This window comes from Armigeres subalbatus, chromosome 2 (genome assembly GCF_024139115.2).
Source record: "Armigeres subalbatus isolate Guangzhou_Male chromosome 2, GZ_Asu_2, whole genome shotgun sequence".
Taxonomy (NCBI): Eukaryota; Metazoa; Arthropoda; class Insecta; order Diptera; family Culicidae; genus Armigeres; species Armigeres subalbatus.
Window position 1 is genome coordinate 463,680,739 of NC_085140.1, and position 21,436 is coordinate 463,702,174.

The following is a 21,436-nucleotide window of genomic DNA, read 5'->3' on the forward strand; positions in this document are numbered from 1 at the left end:
TGATCATTCAAAGTGATTATTACTTAAATTAATGATCTAATTAACAAGTAGATATGGTTAAATACGGACTAGCGAATGATTATATGAAGTTACAGTAGAACTGTGATGTTAAACATATATGCCATTTCATGGTTTTAAAGCCACCCAATGAAAATTTGCTGTAAATATTTAAAATCAAACTGTCATCCAACGATACTGAACAAATAATCCAGTTTAGTTATTCATGTTAATTGAATCTTTAGAACAAAGATCATCGAAGAGCCACCAGTAAACAATATAAAGTGCCACGGCGTGTGTAATATTCAGAGAAACGAAAATCTTCAAGAGTATTGGCTCTTGTAAATATTTCTACTCGTTAGGAATAGTGTTGAAATGCTTAGTTGTAATGAGCTGATTATGCACACATTTACATACCTGTTCATTTTTCTCACTTTCGCTAGACTGATGAAGTGGTGACAAAATATTTCGAAGTTGCTGCTCCTCCTGCACAATACGTTGACGTATTGTTTGCATTTCGCTTTGGCAATCTTCGATTTGTGTCAATGCTTTGTCTAAATTTTGTGTATTGTGGAAAACATCTCTATTAAGTTTGTCGAGTTGTTCAATAACAACACGCCCATCATGCACAATATTTAGATTTTCAGTGTATATAATCTCTGAATGAAAATGAACCTAAGAATCGAAAAATAAAATTAAAAAATTTGTAATACATTATGGTATGGTACAATCACCTGTAGCTTTTCTAGTGACATATTAACTTTAATTTTCTGCGCCGATACGTCAGCAAGCATTTGTTCTAGTATTCTTAATTGATCACGTAATGGTTTGTTTTTGAGATCTGCTGAACCCAATGTTTTATAGCTGTCTTCAATCCATTCTTTAACGCTTTTGATTTTGTGTTCAAATTGCAACCATTCCTCTGTGGTTTCTTGTAAATACAAATTCTAATTCATGAAAAAATACGTTATCATATTGTAAGAGGATGAATGTTATCTATTTTACCCGTTCGAAAAGCACAGTTTCTATATCGATTTTTAATGTTTCGGCTTCGTGTAGTTTGTTTTTCAAGTATCCCGTCGAGCACACTTCGTTAATTTTATCGAATTCGTGGTTCATTTCGCTTAAGTTTTGCGATACATCAGTCAAACTTGAAACAGCGGTCTGCAATCAGAAAAAAACATTTAACATGGCTATTTTACAGACCTGAGAAATATTATTTGTAATAGCTTACAGCATAGTCTTGGCGTGCTAATTGAGCATCTTGAAGTGAATTCAACTGCAGCTTCCGATCCAGCAATATTTTTAATTTCAGCGACCATTCAATAACTAATTGGTATACTCGCATGAAGTTTGCCCAATTTCCTAGTATTTGATCAACAGTGTGATTTTTCTCCTCAATAAGTTGGATTGTTTTCGAAAGCTCGTATGATATTTGATCCATATTAGCTTGCATTGCTTTTCGATCATTGTGGTCTCTGCAATTTTCTATTATTTCACTGCCATTGTAAACCAGTTGCTCGTATGCAATTCTTACTTCACTACTCTCATGAATCAGTGCAACTAGTTTGGTTTTCAATTCGCTTGGGTCGATATTGTGATTACTAATGGCTAGTTCAGCATTTTCAATCCATGTTTTGATTTTATCGTATACAACAAAATAGTTAGTCCTTATTTCTTTAGCTCTTTGGAATTTGCAGTTGAAATCCTCCATGGTTTCGGTTATGTTGAACACTAATGCCTCCAAAGATTTTTGTTGTTGATCTATATCAACAGGAATGAACTCTTGTGAAGTTAAATATTCTTCCCGTATTTCTTGGTTAAGGTGGTGTGATTGTTCTGTATACTCTTGAGCCTTAGACTTGCACGATAAAAGATTTTGCTCCGTTTGATATAATCGTTCATCAAACGGATTGATAGCCTTGAGTTTTTCTAATAATGCTTCTGCGCAAGAAGTAAGTGAAGATACTTTATTCGAGAAGTTTTGCAATTTATCAGCCTTCTCATTAATATTACGATGTTTTGCTTTTAAATTTTCCGTCAGCCTGGAAGAGAGAAGAAAGAGATAAAAAAGGAAAAGTTTTCAAAAATAGCACAACGATTATTTTTCAATGTTAATTTATTGCGCCCTAAAACCTACTGCTGAATTATTTTTTGCTATGGATGAGGATGAGCAATATTTCATGGTCAGTCAAGTTTTAAATTTAAACGATGATGTCATGCGTTTCTTGTGCAGTATTTAACCTTGATTTTTAACGTTTCTAAATTATCTGACGCCTGTGTTGTGACTATAAATGCAACAATAAAATTTGTAGGCTCTCAGGAATTATTTTGATACACTTCTACGTTGTATGATAAGGTTTTGGAGCTAACGAAAAAAGGAGTACTGCAATACTGAATGGCTTGAATGTAACTGAGATTGAGTAATGAATGTCTGGACATCAATGCCGAGTGCCTCTCGGCTTGGCATGAACTAAGTGAGAATATAAAAATGAGCGGATGAACATATGTACAAATTGAAGGCGCAACATGTTTAAAGCAAACCACGACACTATACGCATATTCTACTTACCTAGAATCGATTTGATTCAAATGGATTAGCTTCTCTTCTAAAGTATGCGGAGACAGTTTTTGTTTCTGTAAGGCTTCAATTAAAGTTTTAGCCAGAGAATTTGCTTTTTTATTCAACTGATTGAGCACCGTCTTGTCATCCAATAAATTCTGTAATAATGCGCATATTAGTATGATGTCAGGTTACAGTTGAGGAACGAAAATAGCATTCACACGGTGAGCAAGAGAACAAATCTGCAACAGCGCTGCCTTGCCTGTTTTATGAAGTCATTCGTATTTTTACGCTCTCTTGCTCTCTGCAGTTTATTTGTGTTTGCTATATGGTAACATCGTATTTACTGCTTAAGATCATTTTCATATACATAGCAAAAGCCGGTTGATTTTGAAGAATCGAATATTTAACTCTAAGTATAGTAGACGTTGCGAAGTGACATCATAGCTGTTGTTGTTTTTATTTCTTCAAGTCTGGCCAATCGTGACATCATGGTCATTTTATTTGCATATAAATGGACGTTTTGGCAAACTGATGGACATGGCTAATTTTTTTACTTTTTATTGATGGTACTACATTTATACTGAAACTTGTTATATAATTTTATTTGAAAGCTATCGATGCCTGACTTCTTGTTAATTTATTTATTGTGTTGAAAATAACAAATGTAAGGAATTTCTCACCCGCAAAAATCTTATCAAATCAAATCCGATTTTATGGATTTTTTTTTGCTATCGCTTTTGCAAATGAAGAAATGCAGTAGAATTTTGTTATTGCGTCGGAACAAATTTTTACGATAAACGTTTAAACATATGTATGTACGTACCTGCAATGATGATAATTTCGTTTGGAGATTTTCTTTCGATCGTACAATTGAATCGAGGTTGTTATCCTTCTCTAGTAAACTGCTAGATTTTGTTTCTAGCTCTTGGAGAATGTCCTCCAGTTGAGTCCACTGTTGTCGAAGCTGAATCAAGTTTTCTTGTAAATTTTCTAGAATACTTGCCTCGTTAATCCATCTATTGTTGAGTTCAAGGTTTTCAGCACTGATGGGTTCACTATCAATACTATCGCTTTTTCCAATAATAGTACTAGATATTTTGTTAAATGTATCCAGTTCGTGTTGGTTCGTCTGTAATTCAATCAGATTCAAAAATACGTTAGATAACCAATCAACAGTGGGTGTGGTATTCTGGTAAATCGTACTGAAAATCGTTTCGTGTTATCCCCAAAGAGGCGGAAGAAAGAATGTCTTGTTTTTGCAAAAATATACTATGCCACTGATTTCTTTCTCTGTATTTTTTCTCCCACACGTTTTTACCTTTCTTGTACGTCTAGAAGTAGGGTTGATATACCTAAAGAGACCGTAGCAACTTTGAACAATTTATGTTGCACAAAGAGTCATATCCTATAAAAATAAAAAGAGACATATGAACCGATGCCAGCGAAAGTGGTTCAAACATTTAGCAAATTTTACAGGAGACGCATTTTTCCAAAAATTTCGAAAATATAAAACAAAATTGCAACTGTACCAACGTTATGACTGATGTACTTAAAGGTAGTAATGAGAAATATGCGAGGTTTCTTGACAAATTTCAAGTTTGTTGGAACAAAATGCACATGCACCACTATTAATAGGAACAAAATGCAACAGAAACCGAAAACCGTTGCTAGTTAAAGTGGTACATGAACATTTATAAAATTATTCTAAACGGCAGTAAACCGTCTTGAAATTCAAAATAGGGTTAACAACTGTTGCGGAAGCGTACATGTTGTCAAATTTTCTTTTCAATAAGCTGTCTTTTTCTAAGAGGCTATCAGCCCTTGGCTGGCTCACCTCTGGAACCGCACACGTACCACTTTTCCTGGCAACAAAATTGCTATTGTAATACATAAGAGAAGTTATAAAGTGCATATCTCCAGATTTAGTTGTCAAAAATCACTTTTTTGTTATTTCCTTACTAGATCTTTGCAAACAGAAGCCGATAGTGTTAAAAACACAAAATGGACAAAAATGGTTTATGTACCTACCATTTTACCATTTACGGAACCATGTTCAAGTATGAATAGTAACAGCTGTAATTATTGCCTCGCAATTTTGTTTTGTTAATATTTCCTTTAAATTTGACTAGAGAGTAGAGATTTTCAACTAAGAAAGGCGCATGTCAGTGTTAGGTCAAGACAATGATTGGATGACAGCATAATTCTACACTCCAAAACTCCATGGCAACCAAGCTTATCTTGCTTGTTAGACCGCCATAATCGGGTTTGACTGGTTAAATATTATCCTCATTAATTATGTAATTTAAGAATTCATTGAAAATAAATTCAATGCATTCACGTTACACAAAACTTCACCATGGGCTGTTGAAATAACCACCAAAATATTGTTGAATATTGAAAGTTTAGCAAAAGTTCATGGTTTTTACGGTTTACTTAAACTTCAATATTTCAGCGTCATTATAATATTTTTTCAATCTGTTTTCACGAAAACATTCCTGGTTAAAAATACTTCTTGAATAACGGTTGACAAAGTAGAAAAAAAATTATTTTACGGGCACGTGCAGAACTTCTGCGAAAATTATCAAAAAAAAATGCATTTTTGTGATATTCAAATGGTTTTAGAGGTCATATTGTTGCATAATACCAACCGTATTATCATGTATGACACTCATTATGGTCCACACAAATATCAAAAATATTTAACGATTGAAAAAGTGATTAAAATGCGGCAAAAATAGCCAATATATGACAATTAGTTCAAAAAACAGCTTTTTTACACCTAGAGGTGAGCCAGCCTAGGGCTGCAAGCCTCTTTAATAAAGAAATAAAAAAAAAAGCTTTTTTACAAAAACCGCTCTGTCGGAACCTCTAAACTATTTTTTAGAATTTTGGGTTGTTTTACAGAAATGCTCCAGATGTTAGAATCTTTCATTTAACCTTGAGCACCATGACTTTTCGAACATAATGTTTTTATAGGGCACCCTAATGTGTAATATATTTTTATTTTACATAGTATGATTCTTACATTATTTCACATACTTACATATGTACTATTTAGATAGGATTATCCGCGCAAAAAATATGAGCGAAAATTAATGGAAAAGCCCATAATATGGTGTCTTTGTCGTGAATTATAAGACTAAATTCCCAAAAAAAATAAAAAAATTCCATTAAAAATAAAAAATTGCCAATAGAGAAATTTCTATTTTTGAATGATAACCTCAATCTATTTCTAAATGATAACCAGATTTCAATAATTTAGTATAAGTTGCTGCAACTAGCGCTTCAGCTCCGTCGGTTGTGAAATTCAAATATGTAGCTCGGGAGAGTTGTAGAAAAAACATCCAGCTAAAAATCTATTACACAACAGATATTGAAATCAGAGACTGTTGGCCCATAATATACGGCCAAAACATATTTTTTAAATCCAAAATGCATTTCAAAAACTCACTCGTTTTTAAGGGCACCTTTCCTTAACTAATTTACTCCCAACAAGTTACAGTCCTCCTTAGCCTAGCAAGGCCTAGCGGTAAGACGCGCGGCTATAAAGCAAGACCATGCTGGGGGTGACTGGGTCCGATTCTCGGTGCCGATCTAGGTAATTTTGGGATTGGGAACGGTCTCAATTTCCTTGGGCATAAACGTATCATCGTGTTAGCCTCATGAAATACGAATGCAAAATGGTAACTTAGCTTACAAACCTCGGAGATAACAACTGTGGAAGTGCTGAATGAACACTTAGCAGCGAGGCGGCATTGTCCCAGTGGGGGATGTAATGCCAGTAAGAAGAAAAAGAAGTTACAGTCGACAGGGAATCATTTTTTATTGTTTTCTGTCAAAAAAGATCCAGATCGAGTTATGGGCTCAGAAGTTATGGGGAAAATACATTTTTTTGTATGCAAAATGCGCTTAAAAAACTCACTTATTTTACGGGCATTTATCGTTAACCGATTTATTGCAACAAGTTGCATTCGATGGTACTGTTCTGTTCTGTTACTCGCTCATTTTTCAAGTACGATCAAATCGAGCCTGTGACAAGCGCGGTGTCTTCATCATGACTTTGTCTTTTTCATGAGACTTTGTTCGGGAGAAATGTGAAAAATACCAAACCATCCTTGTCCCATATTGAATGTACCCGCATACCAGTCCCATTAAAAATTTACTTAAGCTGATTGCTCCAAATTCAATTATTGCCTTTCTCGTATACTAAGTATACGGTAAAGGCTATATGATCGCTCCAAAAACAAACTTTGTATAATAAGAAAATTATTTTGAGCTTTTTAGTGGAATGTTTTCACCTGTCATAAGACGAGTTTAAACAATCCCATTGAATTCCACCACTTAATTCTCGCTTAACTTTTCAAAAGGACCTAAGTAACATTTTTTTCATGAATTAATTTGAATAGCGCAATCAACAGAACAACATGAAAGCTTTTGATTGCAGTACTCAAATTAATTCATGAAAAAAATGTTACTTAGGTCCTTTTGAAAGTTAGTGAGATTGTAGATCTTGACAGATATTTCGGCCACAACAGGCCGTCTTCAGTGTCTCGTACTTGACTCGACTTAGTCGAGTCAAGTACGAGACACTGAAGACGGCCTTACTGTTGAGGTCGAAATACGTATCTGTCAAGATACAATTAAGTGGTGGAATTCAATGGGATTGTTTAAACTCGTCTTATGACAGGTGAAACTTTTTATAGAAGGCCCGGAGACCCATAGTGTTATTTACTGATCGACTCAGCTCGACGAATTGAGGTGATGTCTGTGTGTATGTGTGTGTGTGTGTGTGTATGCGTGTTCGTCTGTGCGCACCCACCCAAAAAAAATGTCACTCATTTTTCAGATACTTATCCTTAACCGATTTACTCGCAATAAGTTGCATTCGACGCAGGACACTCTGCCATTGTTTCCTATTGAAAATTGGTCAGATCGGACTATGGGCTCGGAAGTTATGGCCAAAATACCACTCTTATTACAGAAAAAAATGTCACTCATTTTTCATGCATTTATCCTTAACCGATTTACTCGCAACAAGTTGCATTCGACGCAGGATACTCTTCCATTGTTTCCTATTGAAAATTGGTCAGATCGGACTATGGGCTCGGAAGTTATGGCCAAAATACCACTTTTTTATAGAAAAATTGAGTAAAAAAATGTCACTAATTTTTCAGGCACATATCCTTAACCGATTTACTCGCAACAAATTGCATTCGAAGCAAGATACTATTGCTTCCTATTGCTACCATTGCTTCCTATTGAAAATTGGGCAGATTGGACTATGGGCTCAAGAGTAATGGCCAAAATACTATTTTTATAATGCACGAGAAAGGCACCATTACCGCTAGGTGGATTAATCAGGGTTTTTTTTTTCATTGATTTGAATCGTTTTAATTAACTCATTGAATGAGGAATGACTCTGTAAAATTTGAACCAAATCGCAGAATGTTTGAATTTATTAGATTCTTTAAAAGTTTTACATGGAAAATGCGTTTTGAAACTTCATCGGCTATTATCTCAGTATGCAAAAAACCAATATGGGACTGATATGAAAGTACCGGCAGTATAGACATAGCCCACTGTCATAATTGAAAAGCAGTATGAAAAAAAATAGTTGGCGATGGGCTAAACAATAGGATATCAGTAGCCTCCCGACCAGTAGATAGTAACAGATTTATATCAGACCTTGTTATTCTGTTACAGCAGTTTTTTATAACAGCGGTTGTTATAAAACATGTACCATTTGTAGTTAAAATAACAAAAATTGTAACAAAATCTCTTCTAGTTTTATCAAAATTATTACTAAATATGTTATTAATTGAACAAAAATATAACTCGTTGTGTTACATAAAAAGGGGTGAAAATAGCTTGTACTATAGCAAATTATGTACTATAGATTATGATTATCCATAATGTAGGCAATTAAGTTTGTCTAGCTGGTTCAACTTTGGATGTAGATTCAAGTTATACTGTAGGTACTCACTTTTTTTTCCAATTCCTATCTACCAAAAATGTAGGCAATTTTTTTCGGTAGAAATAAACATAACACATTATGTTATAATCATGTTATGACGATCATAAAATTTTATTTTCTCCATCTTTGGCAGAGAATTTATAACAAAATTATTGCAAGTTTTGTTATTTCTATCACATATTGATATAATTGTGATAAAATTTTGTTATGACTAACTAGTCGGGCTAGATCAAATAGAGATCTGAGTAGGTAGGATACATTGATGGTAGCAGTTCTATTCTACTAACAAGTAACATAGGGTAAGACGGAATAATATGTCCCCCTAAGGCAACTCCTATGATAACCTTTTACCATTCAACACAATTTGGTAATAAGAAGAACTCGAAAGGTCAAACAGATATAACAAAAGGCTGAAACTCGAAACACTGAAAATTGTGAGAAACTTATATGAAAGAATTCATATTTGACGAGAATAAGGAAATAAACCGATATCTACTTACGAATCCTTGTTGTCCTTCAATTTTGATATGGAATTCACATTTTTTTTCCCGGACGGCAGGATAACTTTGGAAGCAGCATAGAAACGAACAAGACTTTATTTATTGTTCTTGATTCTTGCATTTGGGTTTTGACTCTTTTCAAGATTTTATATTTTTATTCCTTCTTCTTTTTTTTCTTATTCCTCATTCAAATGCCTTCTTTTTCCTTCTTCTATCTTCCTACTTCGTTCTTCCTTCCCTTTTTCTACCTTCTTCCTTCTTTGTTTTTCCTTCTTTCTTCTTTCTTCTTCCATATTAATAAAGTTAAAAAAAAACAGAAATTTCTTCTTCCTGCTTCCTCGTTCATTCTTACTTTTTCTATCTTTCTTGTTCGTTCTATCTTCTAAGTTATTTCTTCTTCTTTCTTGAATCAAGTGAATCCTTCATGTCTATTCTTCCTTCTGCCTTCTTTATTTCCTCTTCTGTCTGTCTTCTATTTTCTTCCTTCTTCCTTTCACTTTTTTGTCTTTCTGTTTTATTTTGCCTTTTTCTTTCTTCATTCTTTCTTTATCCTTCTTCATTCTTACTTTTTGTCATTCTTCTTCTTCCATCTTACTTTTTTTCTTCCTTTCTTCTAATTTCTTCTATCTTCCTTCTTCCTTTTAATCTTCTTCTTCCCTTCTTGCTTATTTCTTTTTCTTTTTTCTTCTTCTTCTGCCGCAAGAGTGGATGAAAGGTATCGTGTGTCCCATCTACAAAAAGGGCGATAAGCTGGATTGTAGCAATTACCGCGCAATCACATTGCTGAACTCCGCCTACAAGGTACCCTCCCAAATTTCATGCCACCGACTAACACCGATTGCAAGACAGCTCGTAGGACAGTACCAGGCGGGATTTATGGGTGAACGCTCTACCACAGATCAGGTGTTCGCCGTACGTCAGCACATCATCTATTTATCGACTTTAAAGCCGTATATGATACAATCGATCAGGACCAGAAACTTCGAGTTTCAGGGGCATTCTCGAGTCCCTTCGAAATGCGCAGAGGGTTACGGCAAGGTGATGGTCTTTTGTGTCTGCTATTCAACATCGCTTTTGAGGAAGTAATACAAAGGGCGCCGGTGTCAGCGACGACATTGATATTATGGCACGTAATTTTTAGAGGATGGAGGAAGCCTACATCAGACTGAAAAGCGAAGCTAAATTAATTGGACTAGTCATAAACACGACGAAGACGAAGTACATGATAGGCAGAGGCTCAACAGAGGACAATGTGAGCCACCCACCACGAGTTTGTATTGGTGGGGACGAAATCGAGGTGGCTGAAGAATTCGTGTACTTGGGCTCACTGGTTACCTCCGATAACGATACGTATTTTGGACGCCGCAAAACGCTCCGATCGAATAGAGTTCGCCGCCGTACTAAACTAACTATCTACAAAACGCTCATTAGACCGGTAGTTTTCTACGGACACGAGACCTAGACGATGCTCGTGGAGGACCAACGCGCACTGGGAGTTTTCGAAAGGAGAGTGCTGCGTTCCATCGTGGAGGAGGCGAATGAACCACGAGGTCCATCAGCTGTTGGGAGAACCATCCATTGTTCACACCGCGAAAATCGGACGACTGAGGTGGGCCTGGCACGTAGCCAGAATGTCGGACAATAATCCAATGAAAATGGTTCTCGACAACGATCCGACGGAAACAAGTCCACATCGGGCAAGGTAGATTGATCAGGTGAAGGAAGATTTGCGGACCCTCCTCAGACTGCGTGGCTGGCGACGTGCAGCCATACCCAGTCAACACAAGATCGTATATGATGTCACATAAGAAGCTAAAGTGGAGGCCATATAGGTCCCCATACAATATGTACGCAGGCTTGTAAAATGTCATCTGCATGTCATTTGACTAATTTGTTCATAACTTTTTTCAGAAGCCAAATTTACTTCATATTTCTTGATGTACTCATAACGCTTGAGTAGGGCTATATTTTTGTCCAAGAGTACATTGCTCTAAATATAACATCTGAGGCTGGAGAGTGGAAACTTTCCAAAATGTCACGTGTCATTTGACATAATGTCATTTGAATGACATTTTGCCTCTCACGCCTCAGATTACATATTTACAGCAAAGTCTTATTAGACAATGTTATAGGCACATATAAGGGCTATAAGTTCGACATACCTCAGGAACCGATAGCTAACTTTTGAACAAGTTCTGAAAAAAATATACAAACGAATGCAAATGACATTTTACAACACTGTATGTACGTATATCGCCTCCACTTTAGCATCTTATATTGCATCATGTAAGAATTTGTGTTGACTGGGTATGGACCGAACCGAATGGAGAAGACTTTTGTGTACTGCACAGGCCTTCTATCTACCTTATACCATGTTCCTTCATCCTTTTTTCCTCTTCCTTCCTCTACCTTCCTTCTTTCTTCCTTCTTCCTTATTTCGCCTTCTTTCTTTTTGCTTCCATCTTTCTTCTTCTTCTTTTTTCACTTCCTCCTTCCTTTTTCTCTCTCCCTTCTGCTCTCTTCCTTTTTTCTTCTGCCTCCCTACTTCTTCTTTCTGCCTTTTCCGTCCTTCCTGTTCGTTTAATGTTCCTCGCTCTTTCTTGCTTCTTCCATCTTTCTTCTACCTCCATTATCTCTTCATTCTTTTCTCTTTATTTTTTATTCTTTATTCTTCACTTTTTATTCTTGATTTTTTTGCTTTTCTCGTATACAAAGTATACGTAAAGGCTATATGATCGCTACAAAAACAAACTTTTTATAGAAGGCCCGGAGACCCATAGTGTTATAAACCGATTGACTTAGTTTGACGAATTGAGGTGATATGTATGTGTGTGTGTGTGTATGTGTTTTTTTACAAGGGTTTAAGGCTTTGGAAAAATCTGCGCGACAGGCACCTGAGCATCCACACTATGCTCGAAGGCGAACAGGGATGGGCTCCTCCCGACCTGTTAAAAATGTGCCTCCCGGATAAACCGGGTCCCTTATCCGCCTTGTCTCGATCCTTCTGTATGTGTGTTTTTTTTTCTTCCTAAGCAATGGAGGGGGAATCTGCTCAACAGACACCCTGGGTTGTCCAGGAAGTGCGGGGTTAGGGACCACCTCCAACAGCAAACGAGGGAGGCAGGACTACATCCCCGACCCGCTAAACCGTTTCCATTGCCGCCGAGCCCATAGTCCCTTCGGTACAACCAGAAAGTAATGCTTCAAAGAGGGGCCAGTGCACGCAGGTTAGCTGCGTGTCCTTGCAGCATCGAACATCGTGACACCATGGTATCGTGCCAGCGCATTGACGGCTTTCTAGGTGACCTTACCACGCCCTATGTCCTCGGATGGTGGGAAGGGTCGACTTCGCTCCTGCTTCCCTCTGCACGACTGGTATCAAGAAAGATGATGCCGCGTGCATCCCAAATTGACCTCTCTGCGATAGGGTCTATTCGCCAACACACAGAGGGACTTGCCGACGCGGTGCCAACGCCTGCCCCAGCCTTGACGAGGCCCCACTTGTTCGATAAAAGGATCGAGTTCGACCACAGGGCATGACCACTGGTATGACCCATGAAGCCGACTCCGAACCCTTGGACCATCTCTTATTTGCGCCTGAACTAGCCATCCTTGAGTCCACGCGCCACCTTCTGTGTAGCTCCGAGACGATTTGGACGATAGCCGATAAAACGGCATTCCAGCCAAATTCATCTTTACACATCCTCCGAACTAGGTTGTCCGGGGTAGTGTCCAGACCACATGTGGCAAGCATGTGGTCACGCATTGCGTGAAAACGTGGGCATACGAACAACACGTGTTCCGCCGTTTCCTCTAAACCTGCGCACACCAAACACTCGGGCGAGGCCGAGCAAGCCAGCTGCGTTACCTGCACTGTGAATTTGCAGCACGCTTAAACGTCGGGCACATCGTACCCCCCATGGGGTGCTTGCTGTTCACAGCTTTGCTGGAACAAATCAAACAATTGGGAGGGTTCGTGCAGCATTGTGCCTTATGTCCCTCCAATCCGCAGCTTCGGCAGAGATTGCTTCTGTCAGGGCCTTTGCAGTCCCATTGCTTGTGCCCCGGTTCCAGGCACTTGAAGCAAACTTCGTGTTGCTCGTATATGCCCACAGGGCACACCGACCATCCCACCTTGACGCTCCCTAACTTGACTACCTTGGAGGCGTCCGCTGCAGATAGCCGAACCAATGCTAGCTGCGTCCCTGCCGGACCTTTCCGTAGCCGAACGGCTGCGGTGGGCGTCTCCACTTCAAACTGTCGCCGCAGTGCCGTGACGAGCTCTTCGACTTCGGTGATCTCGTCCAGGTTTTTAACCCTTAGATTCACCTCCGTCGTGAGTGCCCTCACCTTGACCGTCTCGCCTAGGACTTCCTGCGCCAACTTCTTGTAGGCGGTGCCCTTTTGCGAGACGCCCCGCTTCAACTCGAGGATCATCTCGCCCATCCGGGTACGTCTTATTCGACGTACGTCGGCGCCGAGTTCACCGAGCTTGACGTCACTCTTCATCGCCTTCAAGACGTCCGAGTACTTAGCCTCGTCCGTTTTGATGACTAGGGCATCGCCCCTGGAGCGATTGGCGCCTACCCTAGACTTCTTGCTACCCTCATTCGCCTGGGCCTTCTTTTCGGCCCTTGACGTCTTCGGTTTCCTCTTGTTCTTGACCAGGGTCGAGGAGGCGTCATCCCCCTCTATTTCCCTGGTCTGGTGCGGCTGAGAGCTCTCAGCCTGCCGTAACCCCTTACCACCGTCTTTCCTGGGTCTCCCCCCCCCCACGGTTTTGGAGGTACCTGGCCGGGGTTCAGCTTCCCAGCCCCACTACCCTTGTTGGGGGTAGTAACCCTCCGCGTTTTGGGGCGGCCCCCAGGGAGCTCATCCTCTGGAGACTGTCTGCCCCGTTTTAGTGTCTGCTCCGTTGGAGCAGTCACCCCCGACGTGCCCGCAAATACTTGAGCCTCAGTCTGGGTAGACTTTGGTACCACCGTCTTCGCTGGCACGCCCTCGGTCGGTTCGACCTTGCCCGAGTCCGCGAATCCTTGGGCCTCAGTCTGGGTAGACCTCGACTCCACCGATTTCACGGGTTTACACTTGGCAGTCCAAACCGCCTTCTCCAGCTTGGCGTCCAGCATCGACTTTCGAAGTTTCAGCAAGCTTCTCTTGAGTTCCTTACTGATATTATGCTTCGATGACGCAAAGTCGATGATGGCGTCCAGCTGTTCCGTCGCCACCTCGAAGGTGAAAGCCCATCACGTTTGCGGTTCATCGCCTTCACAAGCCATGGACCGTCTATAACCTCTACCGGCGGAGTCTGGGAGATGGTTAAGTGACCCACGCTGGCGCTAAGCACTGAGCTGCCGACTATTACCTCTGGCCTCCTAGGTGGGGACCCGAACAACCCACCTCTTGCAAAGGGGTTGCCGCCTACACTACTACCACTTATTGAAGAATTGACTTGGTTTTCCATTTTAGTCCCACGAGTTGCTCAGGAAAAGAGGTCCACCATGCCAGAGCCCAGCATGGCGCGGTAAGGGACAATTACTGTGGAGGGTGCCTAGGTAGCCCACAGGCTCCGTTAAAGGCCTAGCTCATTATTTCATCCCCCTGTCCATGCATCCCCTCGGCACGGGTCGCTTAACGCCTTGGGATTAGGGGTTAGGGACAATGGTCCCGTTGGTCGCACCCACTCACTCTAGCTGATGTCAGAAGGACAACAGTGCCTAGTAGAGTGATTCAAATTTTGACTTTTTCGCTCCCCTATCCTTAAACGATTGTTTTTGCTATTTTAATAGTCCTCCCAAATTTTTAGCTGATTTGGATGTAATTTGGTTGAGCACGTGCAGTTTGAAGGTTGTATGAAAATTTCTATGAGAATTGCCACTTATGTAAAGGATCGTTCCGTGAAGCAGCCCAGAATCTATTTGAATATATTAAACGCATCGCCATCACAGAATAGATTCTAAGCTGAAAGCCAGTTGTTGTTGCGAAGCAATCTGACTTTTGTGAGCAAAATTATAAAGAAAACAGAAATGCTCATTATTGATATTGATGTTATTCTTTTACGTGTTAAATTGAATTTCCTACAATTCAGTATTTCCCTAATAACTTTTGTTGCCAGCATCAAATCGTTTAGCAACAACGACGATATTTTCCCTTGTTAAATTTTCTATGTTGCCAACGTATTCATACATTTTTAGAGCTTAATCAGCAATGATGGGGAACGGTTTTTCACAAAAGTTACTGTTTCATAGTAATTTTCATACCAGCTTCAAACTGCTTGTGCTCAGTCAAATTACATCCAAATTAGCTAACAATTTAGGACGTTTATTAAAATGGCAAATGCCATCGTTTAAGCATAGGGGAGCAAAAAAGTCAAAATTTGAATCACTCTAGTGCCCAGGCTGCACTACCAGCTAAGTACAAAACCCTTAGCTGGCGGTCAATTGTCATCGGAAGACCCGTGGAAGTGTGAGATTGGAGCTTTTGAGGACCAGAGCTGTGTAGGTCGCTCCTTCCCAGATGTCAACTCACCATTTTGCAGCCCAGAGTGTGTGTGTGTGTGTGTGTGTGTGTGTGTGTGTGTGTGTGTGTGTGTGTGTGTGTGTGTGTGTGAGAGAGAGTGTGTGTGTGTGTGTTTGTACGCATACCCAACAAAATGTAGTAAAAGTGTCACTCAGTCTTAAGGCATATATCCTTTAATTTGCTTTCAACAAGTTGCAACAAAATTACGAGATAAAAAGAGATAAGAGATAAAAAATATAAAAAGATAAAAATAGCACTGATTGGTAAATATATTCCGTAAATCACATTCATTTATAATCATAACATGTTTCGCCGTTGATTGCAATTTTTTTTGTGAACAAATTGGTTAAGGACAAGTGCTTAAAAATAGGTGAATATTTTGTACGTGTTTTGCGCACTTACACAACACGCACACACAGATATCATTTCAAATCATTCGTTAAGCTAAGTTGATTAGTTTTTAACACTGTAAGGATTCCTATAAAAAGTTCATCTTTGGGACGAACATATAGATTTTTCTTACACTTAGTGTTCGAGGAGGCAAAACCAGCCCTCCCCTTGTTATTACGAGAATTCTTTGGGGACCTATGCCGTTAAGCCAATAAAATTATTCAACAAAAGATACTCAGAGATACCCACAATTGAAGGTCAAGGTAGCATGGGTTTTCCACTTACCCCATCTCACTGGGATAAGTGGAAAAACAACTCCTAATTTCAAAATCTATTTCCATAAATTTCAAGCGACTGAAATGTTATAAATGACCGCACAGTTGGTGCAAAATTGACTGTTTTTGATAGCCCATTTTAATTGAATGCATTTAGATCATTTAAACTGGTTTTACACTAATTCAAACATGCACTATCGATTTTTCCTTTTCCACTTCCCCAAATGTACCTTATTCACTTTTCAACAATACAACTTGGACTCCGTCGTACACGGGTAGGATTCATTTAATCCCACCAATTTCAGCCTTTCGATGCATTTCAGCCTTCTGATACTTTACAGCCTTCTAATACTTTCTGCCTTATGTGCTTGTAGGACACACCAGGGCTGGTCTTCATTTCATGCAAAAAATACGAACATTCACCAGCTATGGCATATGAATAAATATTATTGTCGTTTGTTGAAAATTAGAATAATCTCGGCATTAAAGATAAACGATAATGTAATGACTTACCCGAAGTATTTCCAGCATCTTGCCAACGAGATCTATACGTGCTGAAAGCATAGGTTCAGTCATCATTGAATCATCCAGCTTGTTGTTCTGTAGGCACAAAACTATTTTACTGCGCTGACAAGCATGTTGCTCAAGTATGTCCTTATTAAAAAGAATTTCCTTTTGATTCATTGCAATTTTGTCGGAAAATTCAGTCAGACGCATCTTTAAGTGCTGCAATTGTGATAGACATTGGTTTTGGTCTTTCTCCGTAAGGGTATTCCAGAATAAATCAGCCTGTTCTTGTATTTCATGATAGAGTACGTTTCTCACAGCAGCTTCAGATTCCATAAGTTTCCCTAGTTCGAATAAATCTTGATTCAAACTATCAATATCGACTTTGAATGTGGGTGATTTTGCCAAAAAATGTTCAGTTTGCTCAATCCACTTGTTTACTTGATCGAGGCTTTTATGATATGCAACTCGGTAGTTATGATTAGCGAGAAGATAATCCCCACGGCTGACTAGTTCCTTTGGAACAATATTCCTAAACCGTTCAGCTGTTTCGATTTGCAATTGAAGATTACTAGGTAATCTGGTGTCTGATTGTGTTTTTTTGGCAAGATTGTTTAGTTGACTAGTTTTTGCTCGTGCCTCTACGCATAGACTCTCATGTAATTTTATTAATTCAGCTGATTCGTTCAAATCTTCGCTGAATAACGGTCGAGATTCGATCACTTCAATATTTTTTTTGAACCAATCAAGTAAGGTAGTATATTCTTGGGAGAGAGCGTTATGATGAACTTGTTGCTTTCTATTTTTATCTTTGTCACCAGTTACATTTCGCTTTATAGTATCTAACTGAATCTTCAGTGAATGAATTTGTTCCATTATATTGTGGCGATCAAAATCAGTACCTTCATTTGCTATTAGGCGTCCCTTTTCAGAAGCATTAGCAAGCATAGAACTACAGTCATCTATTTGAATAAGAATGTCGTCATATTTCTGTATACGTACTTCAATATCTTTCGAAAAATGATCAATTTCATTAAAGTCTGTGGTGATTTTTGATATTGTTTTAACGACATCATTTAAAGCTCCAATAAACTGCTCCTTCATATTCAATATTGTTTTTAATCGTCTTAACTGTTCTTCTATTGCTATTATCATTTCTTCCAATTTTGATGTATTTTCTTGTAATTGTGGAATATTGGTCAGTAGAATAGAATTCAGTTCCAGACGTTGCTCTTTTAAATCAGCTAGAATGGTTTCATAGGACATCATGAAGTCTTGAATGCACTCAATTTTACTTGCAACTGGCTTGTTCATTTCTCGAATTTGGTTCTGTACCTGACTTAAAAGCTCTTCACATTTTTTTATCTTCCCCAGAGCGTTTTCAAAATCACTTATATTGGTGTTGATTTTTTCTAGCTTAGTTGACAGTGTATTTTGAAGGCTATTAAACTTGTCATAACATGCTTTAACTTGAATGTTGATACTATTTTTATCAATATCGTTCAATGTTGGAACAATGGCATTCTTGTATTCGTCGACCTCCTTCAAGCATGTCTTAGTTGCAAAACTTTCATTCATTACCTTTTGAATTTGATCAAATTGGTCTTTGAGAATATCTAAGCTGGTGATTCTAATATTAACCAGTGCAATAGGCTCGACTTCGGCAAACCAAGCGTTTAATTGATCTTTTCTGCCTTCATATTCCAAACGCTTCGCACGTTCCCGTTCCATGAATTCAATTTTCCTTGAACAGCATTCTGTTAACTCCATCAATTGTTTCTTGAGCACATTTACATCATGTAACAATTTTTTCTGACCATCATCATTGCAGTCTTTCATAATTTCTTTAACTTGATTGGTAAAATCTTTAAACGCTTTTTCTTCGAATTCACGTATGGTGACATCATGTCGTTTACATAGATTTATTTCAGACAAAACGTTGGATGCCAATAGAGGCAATTGCTCTGAAATTTTATTTACATCGTTCAATTTGGACTTAATCCATGTACGTGTCATTTCGAAGTTGTTTTGCATATTCTTACGGCAAAGGATTTCATCTGAAATTTTCTCAATTTCATGCCGCACGTATTCACACAAGGCGTTAAACTCATCAGAGAGTATATTCAAACTTTCTTCCAATGGCTGTTTTTCATGCTTTTCCAAATCACTTTGGATACTCGAAAATCTTTTACGTATACCATCTGTAAAGGTTTGCCTGTTTTCCACTTCTTTGAGTAAGTTCTTAAAAGCTTGCTGTTGCGCTTCGGCCGATTTTGCTTCAAATCCAAGTGTGTAGGGTGTTTTGATCAAATCGCTCTTTTCGTTGAGCCACTGACGTACTGAGTCAACATCGGAGACGATTTTCAGGAGCGCTTTGTTTGTTCCATCAATAATCTCAAATTTACGGTTTAGTCTTTTATTGATATCTTGAAACCGTCGATCCATTGATTTGATTTGTTCATTCACTTGTTGCGCATCCAAGTTACTCACGAGTTCAATGACAATAGATGCATTTTCCTTGTATTTTTTTAGGTTGTCACAATTATCACTTAGGATTTTTTGAATATTTGCTGCCTTTTCAAGCCGCTGTTTGCAGCTGAATCCATTTCCTTTTTCAAGATTGTCAATTTGGCCGATTATTGCATCCAACCAATGTTGAGTGTCTTCATAACATTTTTTATATCGTTCTATACAAATTTGATTAGCAGATTTTTTGTCAATAACTTTCTTGAGCTGTGCCTGAAGATCATCCAGTTTGATAGCAAGAGAGTCTTCAGTAGAACTAAGGTCATCTTTCTTTATAATGACATTTCTCAGTAGTTCACTCATTTGTTTGAGTTCTTGTTCAGCAGCTTCAGATCTGAACTTGGATGGCTTAGAAGACCAGTCATTGATAACTGTATTCTGTTTTGTAATCCATTGCTCTAGCTCACATCTTTGTTTCTGTTGTCGTTCACAATCGTTAGCTGCTGCTATTAGATCTGTTATCCAAGCTTGTACCTGTATAAAATAAAATATTATAAAAGAATTTATAAACAATGGAAAAAGATTATATTTCTGTAACTCCACAGGTTGATAAGCACTAAGCAAATTTACCTCATCTATCAAATCTTCCAGTCGTGCACGTACTATTAGTTCATTTTCTGGAACTACTTGATGGGCACTATCAATGGGTGAACTTGGTCGGCTAATACTAGCAGTAGCTGCTTCACATGCTTGCACGGCGTGGATTAATCGGCTTTTTTCAACTTGTAACTTATTATGAATTTTCTGGGCACGCTCCAGCTGTTTTTTCACCGTCATAAATTCGGTAGCACTAATTTCTTTTCCTTGTGCCACCTCAGGCTCAACTTTATCAAGATTTCGTGTTATATCATTCAGGGTATCTTCATATTCTTGGAACTTATGAAGCGAATCATATAGGCGGTTTTTTATTTGTACCGATGTATTCAAAAGTGAGCTATAACTGTCTTGAATATTTTTTATCTGGTTTTCTATCTGATTTTTTATGTTTGGTGAAAGTGATACATATCGTTCTATTTGACTTTGTGCTTTTACGTTGAAGTCATCAATGTTTATTTGATACCGTTGGATTTCATTGAGTAATTTCTCGTGTTGCTCAATTTGCTCCATAGTCTGTTCCCGATTATGGATGTATAAAGAATTGTGCGCCATTAGTTGGAATGAAATCTGAAGCAACCATTTCTCAATTTCTTGCAGAGTCTGATAATACATCATCTGATCATTCAATTCCATCTCCAATTTTTGTATACCGTAAGTACATCTTTCCTTCATTTTATCATTTCGCTTATGTAAATTCTGTATTAAGTCATTTTCAATGTCACTTTTGTTCGATTCAAACAATTCAGCTGCTTCCTGTTGAATATTATCCAAGTCTACTTTTTTGAATGTAACTTCAGTGAGAATATGTTTGATTTTCTCTAGTAACATTTTAAGCTCACTCATTTCTCCGTGAGTATCTGGAAGCATTTCATAAGCTTTCTCAGTAAAATTCATCCATTCTGTTATAGCTCTTTTCATTTCTTCATATTGCTCCAAACGAATATGCTTAGAGTTCAAATCATTGAGAGTTACATTTAGGTTCGTAACGATGGCATCCAATTGATCACGTTGTTCAGATATTGTTTGAAACATATCGGATTGCTTGTCTTCGGAGTACATATAAGATGATTTGGTAAACGAGTCCTGCAACATTTCGAAAAGTTTTTGGCCTTGAGGAATGCTATTTGCAAGTGATTGCATAGCATTAATTTTGTTAATGATATTGCCAATATCATCAGATGTCGAATACTGTGAACTACTGATAGCTTGTTTCGCCCCATCAATCCATTTTTGCATTTCGTCTTTGAAGTAAATGTATTCTGTTTGGCTGACTACGTTCTTTTCCAGTTTCGAGATCAATGCTGTAAAACAGAACAAATTATTTGAGGAGCACATTATTTGATTATGTTAGAAACATTGAACAGTCAACATTGGGTAACAAATACCTACCTTGCAAGTTCGCCAACAGTGTGGAATATTTTTTTTGCAGTTCAACCGTGCGGTCTCGAACCATAGAGCATGCGCATTTTTCCATTAATGCTTCGCACATATCGTTCAATTCTTCAATAGAATTTTTCTTGTTCACAATTATATTGAAGATATGCTAATAATTGTTGTTCAAGGTACGATTGGAGTATTAGATGAT

The 21,436-nt window shown here is 38.3% G+C and overlaps 1 protein-coding gene across 4 annotated transcripts in view; it reads right to left on the reverse strand.

The window, feature by feature from the left end:
* Positions 1-21,436, reverse strand: part of LOC134213892 (muscle-specific protein 300 kDa) — a 154,947-nt gene that overhangs the window by 20,781 nt on the left and 112,730 nt on the right. For 2 of the 4 annotated variants that reach the window (XM_062693354.1, XM_062693353.1), the window contains exons 8-16: positions 21,241-21,394; positions 19,825-21,152; positions 16,735-19,728; positions 3,387-3,692; positions 2,570-2,718; positions 1,232-2,042; positions 1,003-1,161; positions 732-944; positions 415-672 (exon numbers count right to left, since the gene is read on the reverse strand). In XM_062693354.1, coding sequence (XP_062549338.1) covers positions 415-672; positions 732-944; positions 1,003-1,161; positions 1,232-2,042; positions 2,570-2,718; positions 3,387-3,692; positions 16,735-19,728; positions 19,825-21,152; positions 21,241-21,394 — 6,372 coding nt within the window. Of the gene's footprint in view, positions 1-414; positions 673-731; positions 945-1,002; positions 1,162-1,231; positions 2,043-2,569; positions 2,719-3,386; positions 3,693-16,734; positions 19,729-19,824; positions 21,153-21,240; positions 21,395-21,436 lie in introns of those variants that run through there. The other 2 variants (XM_062693356.1, XM_062693355.1) reach the window with 2 other exon arrangements.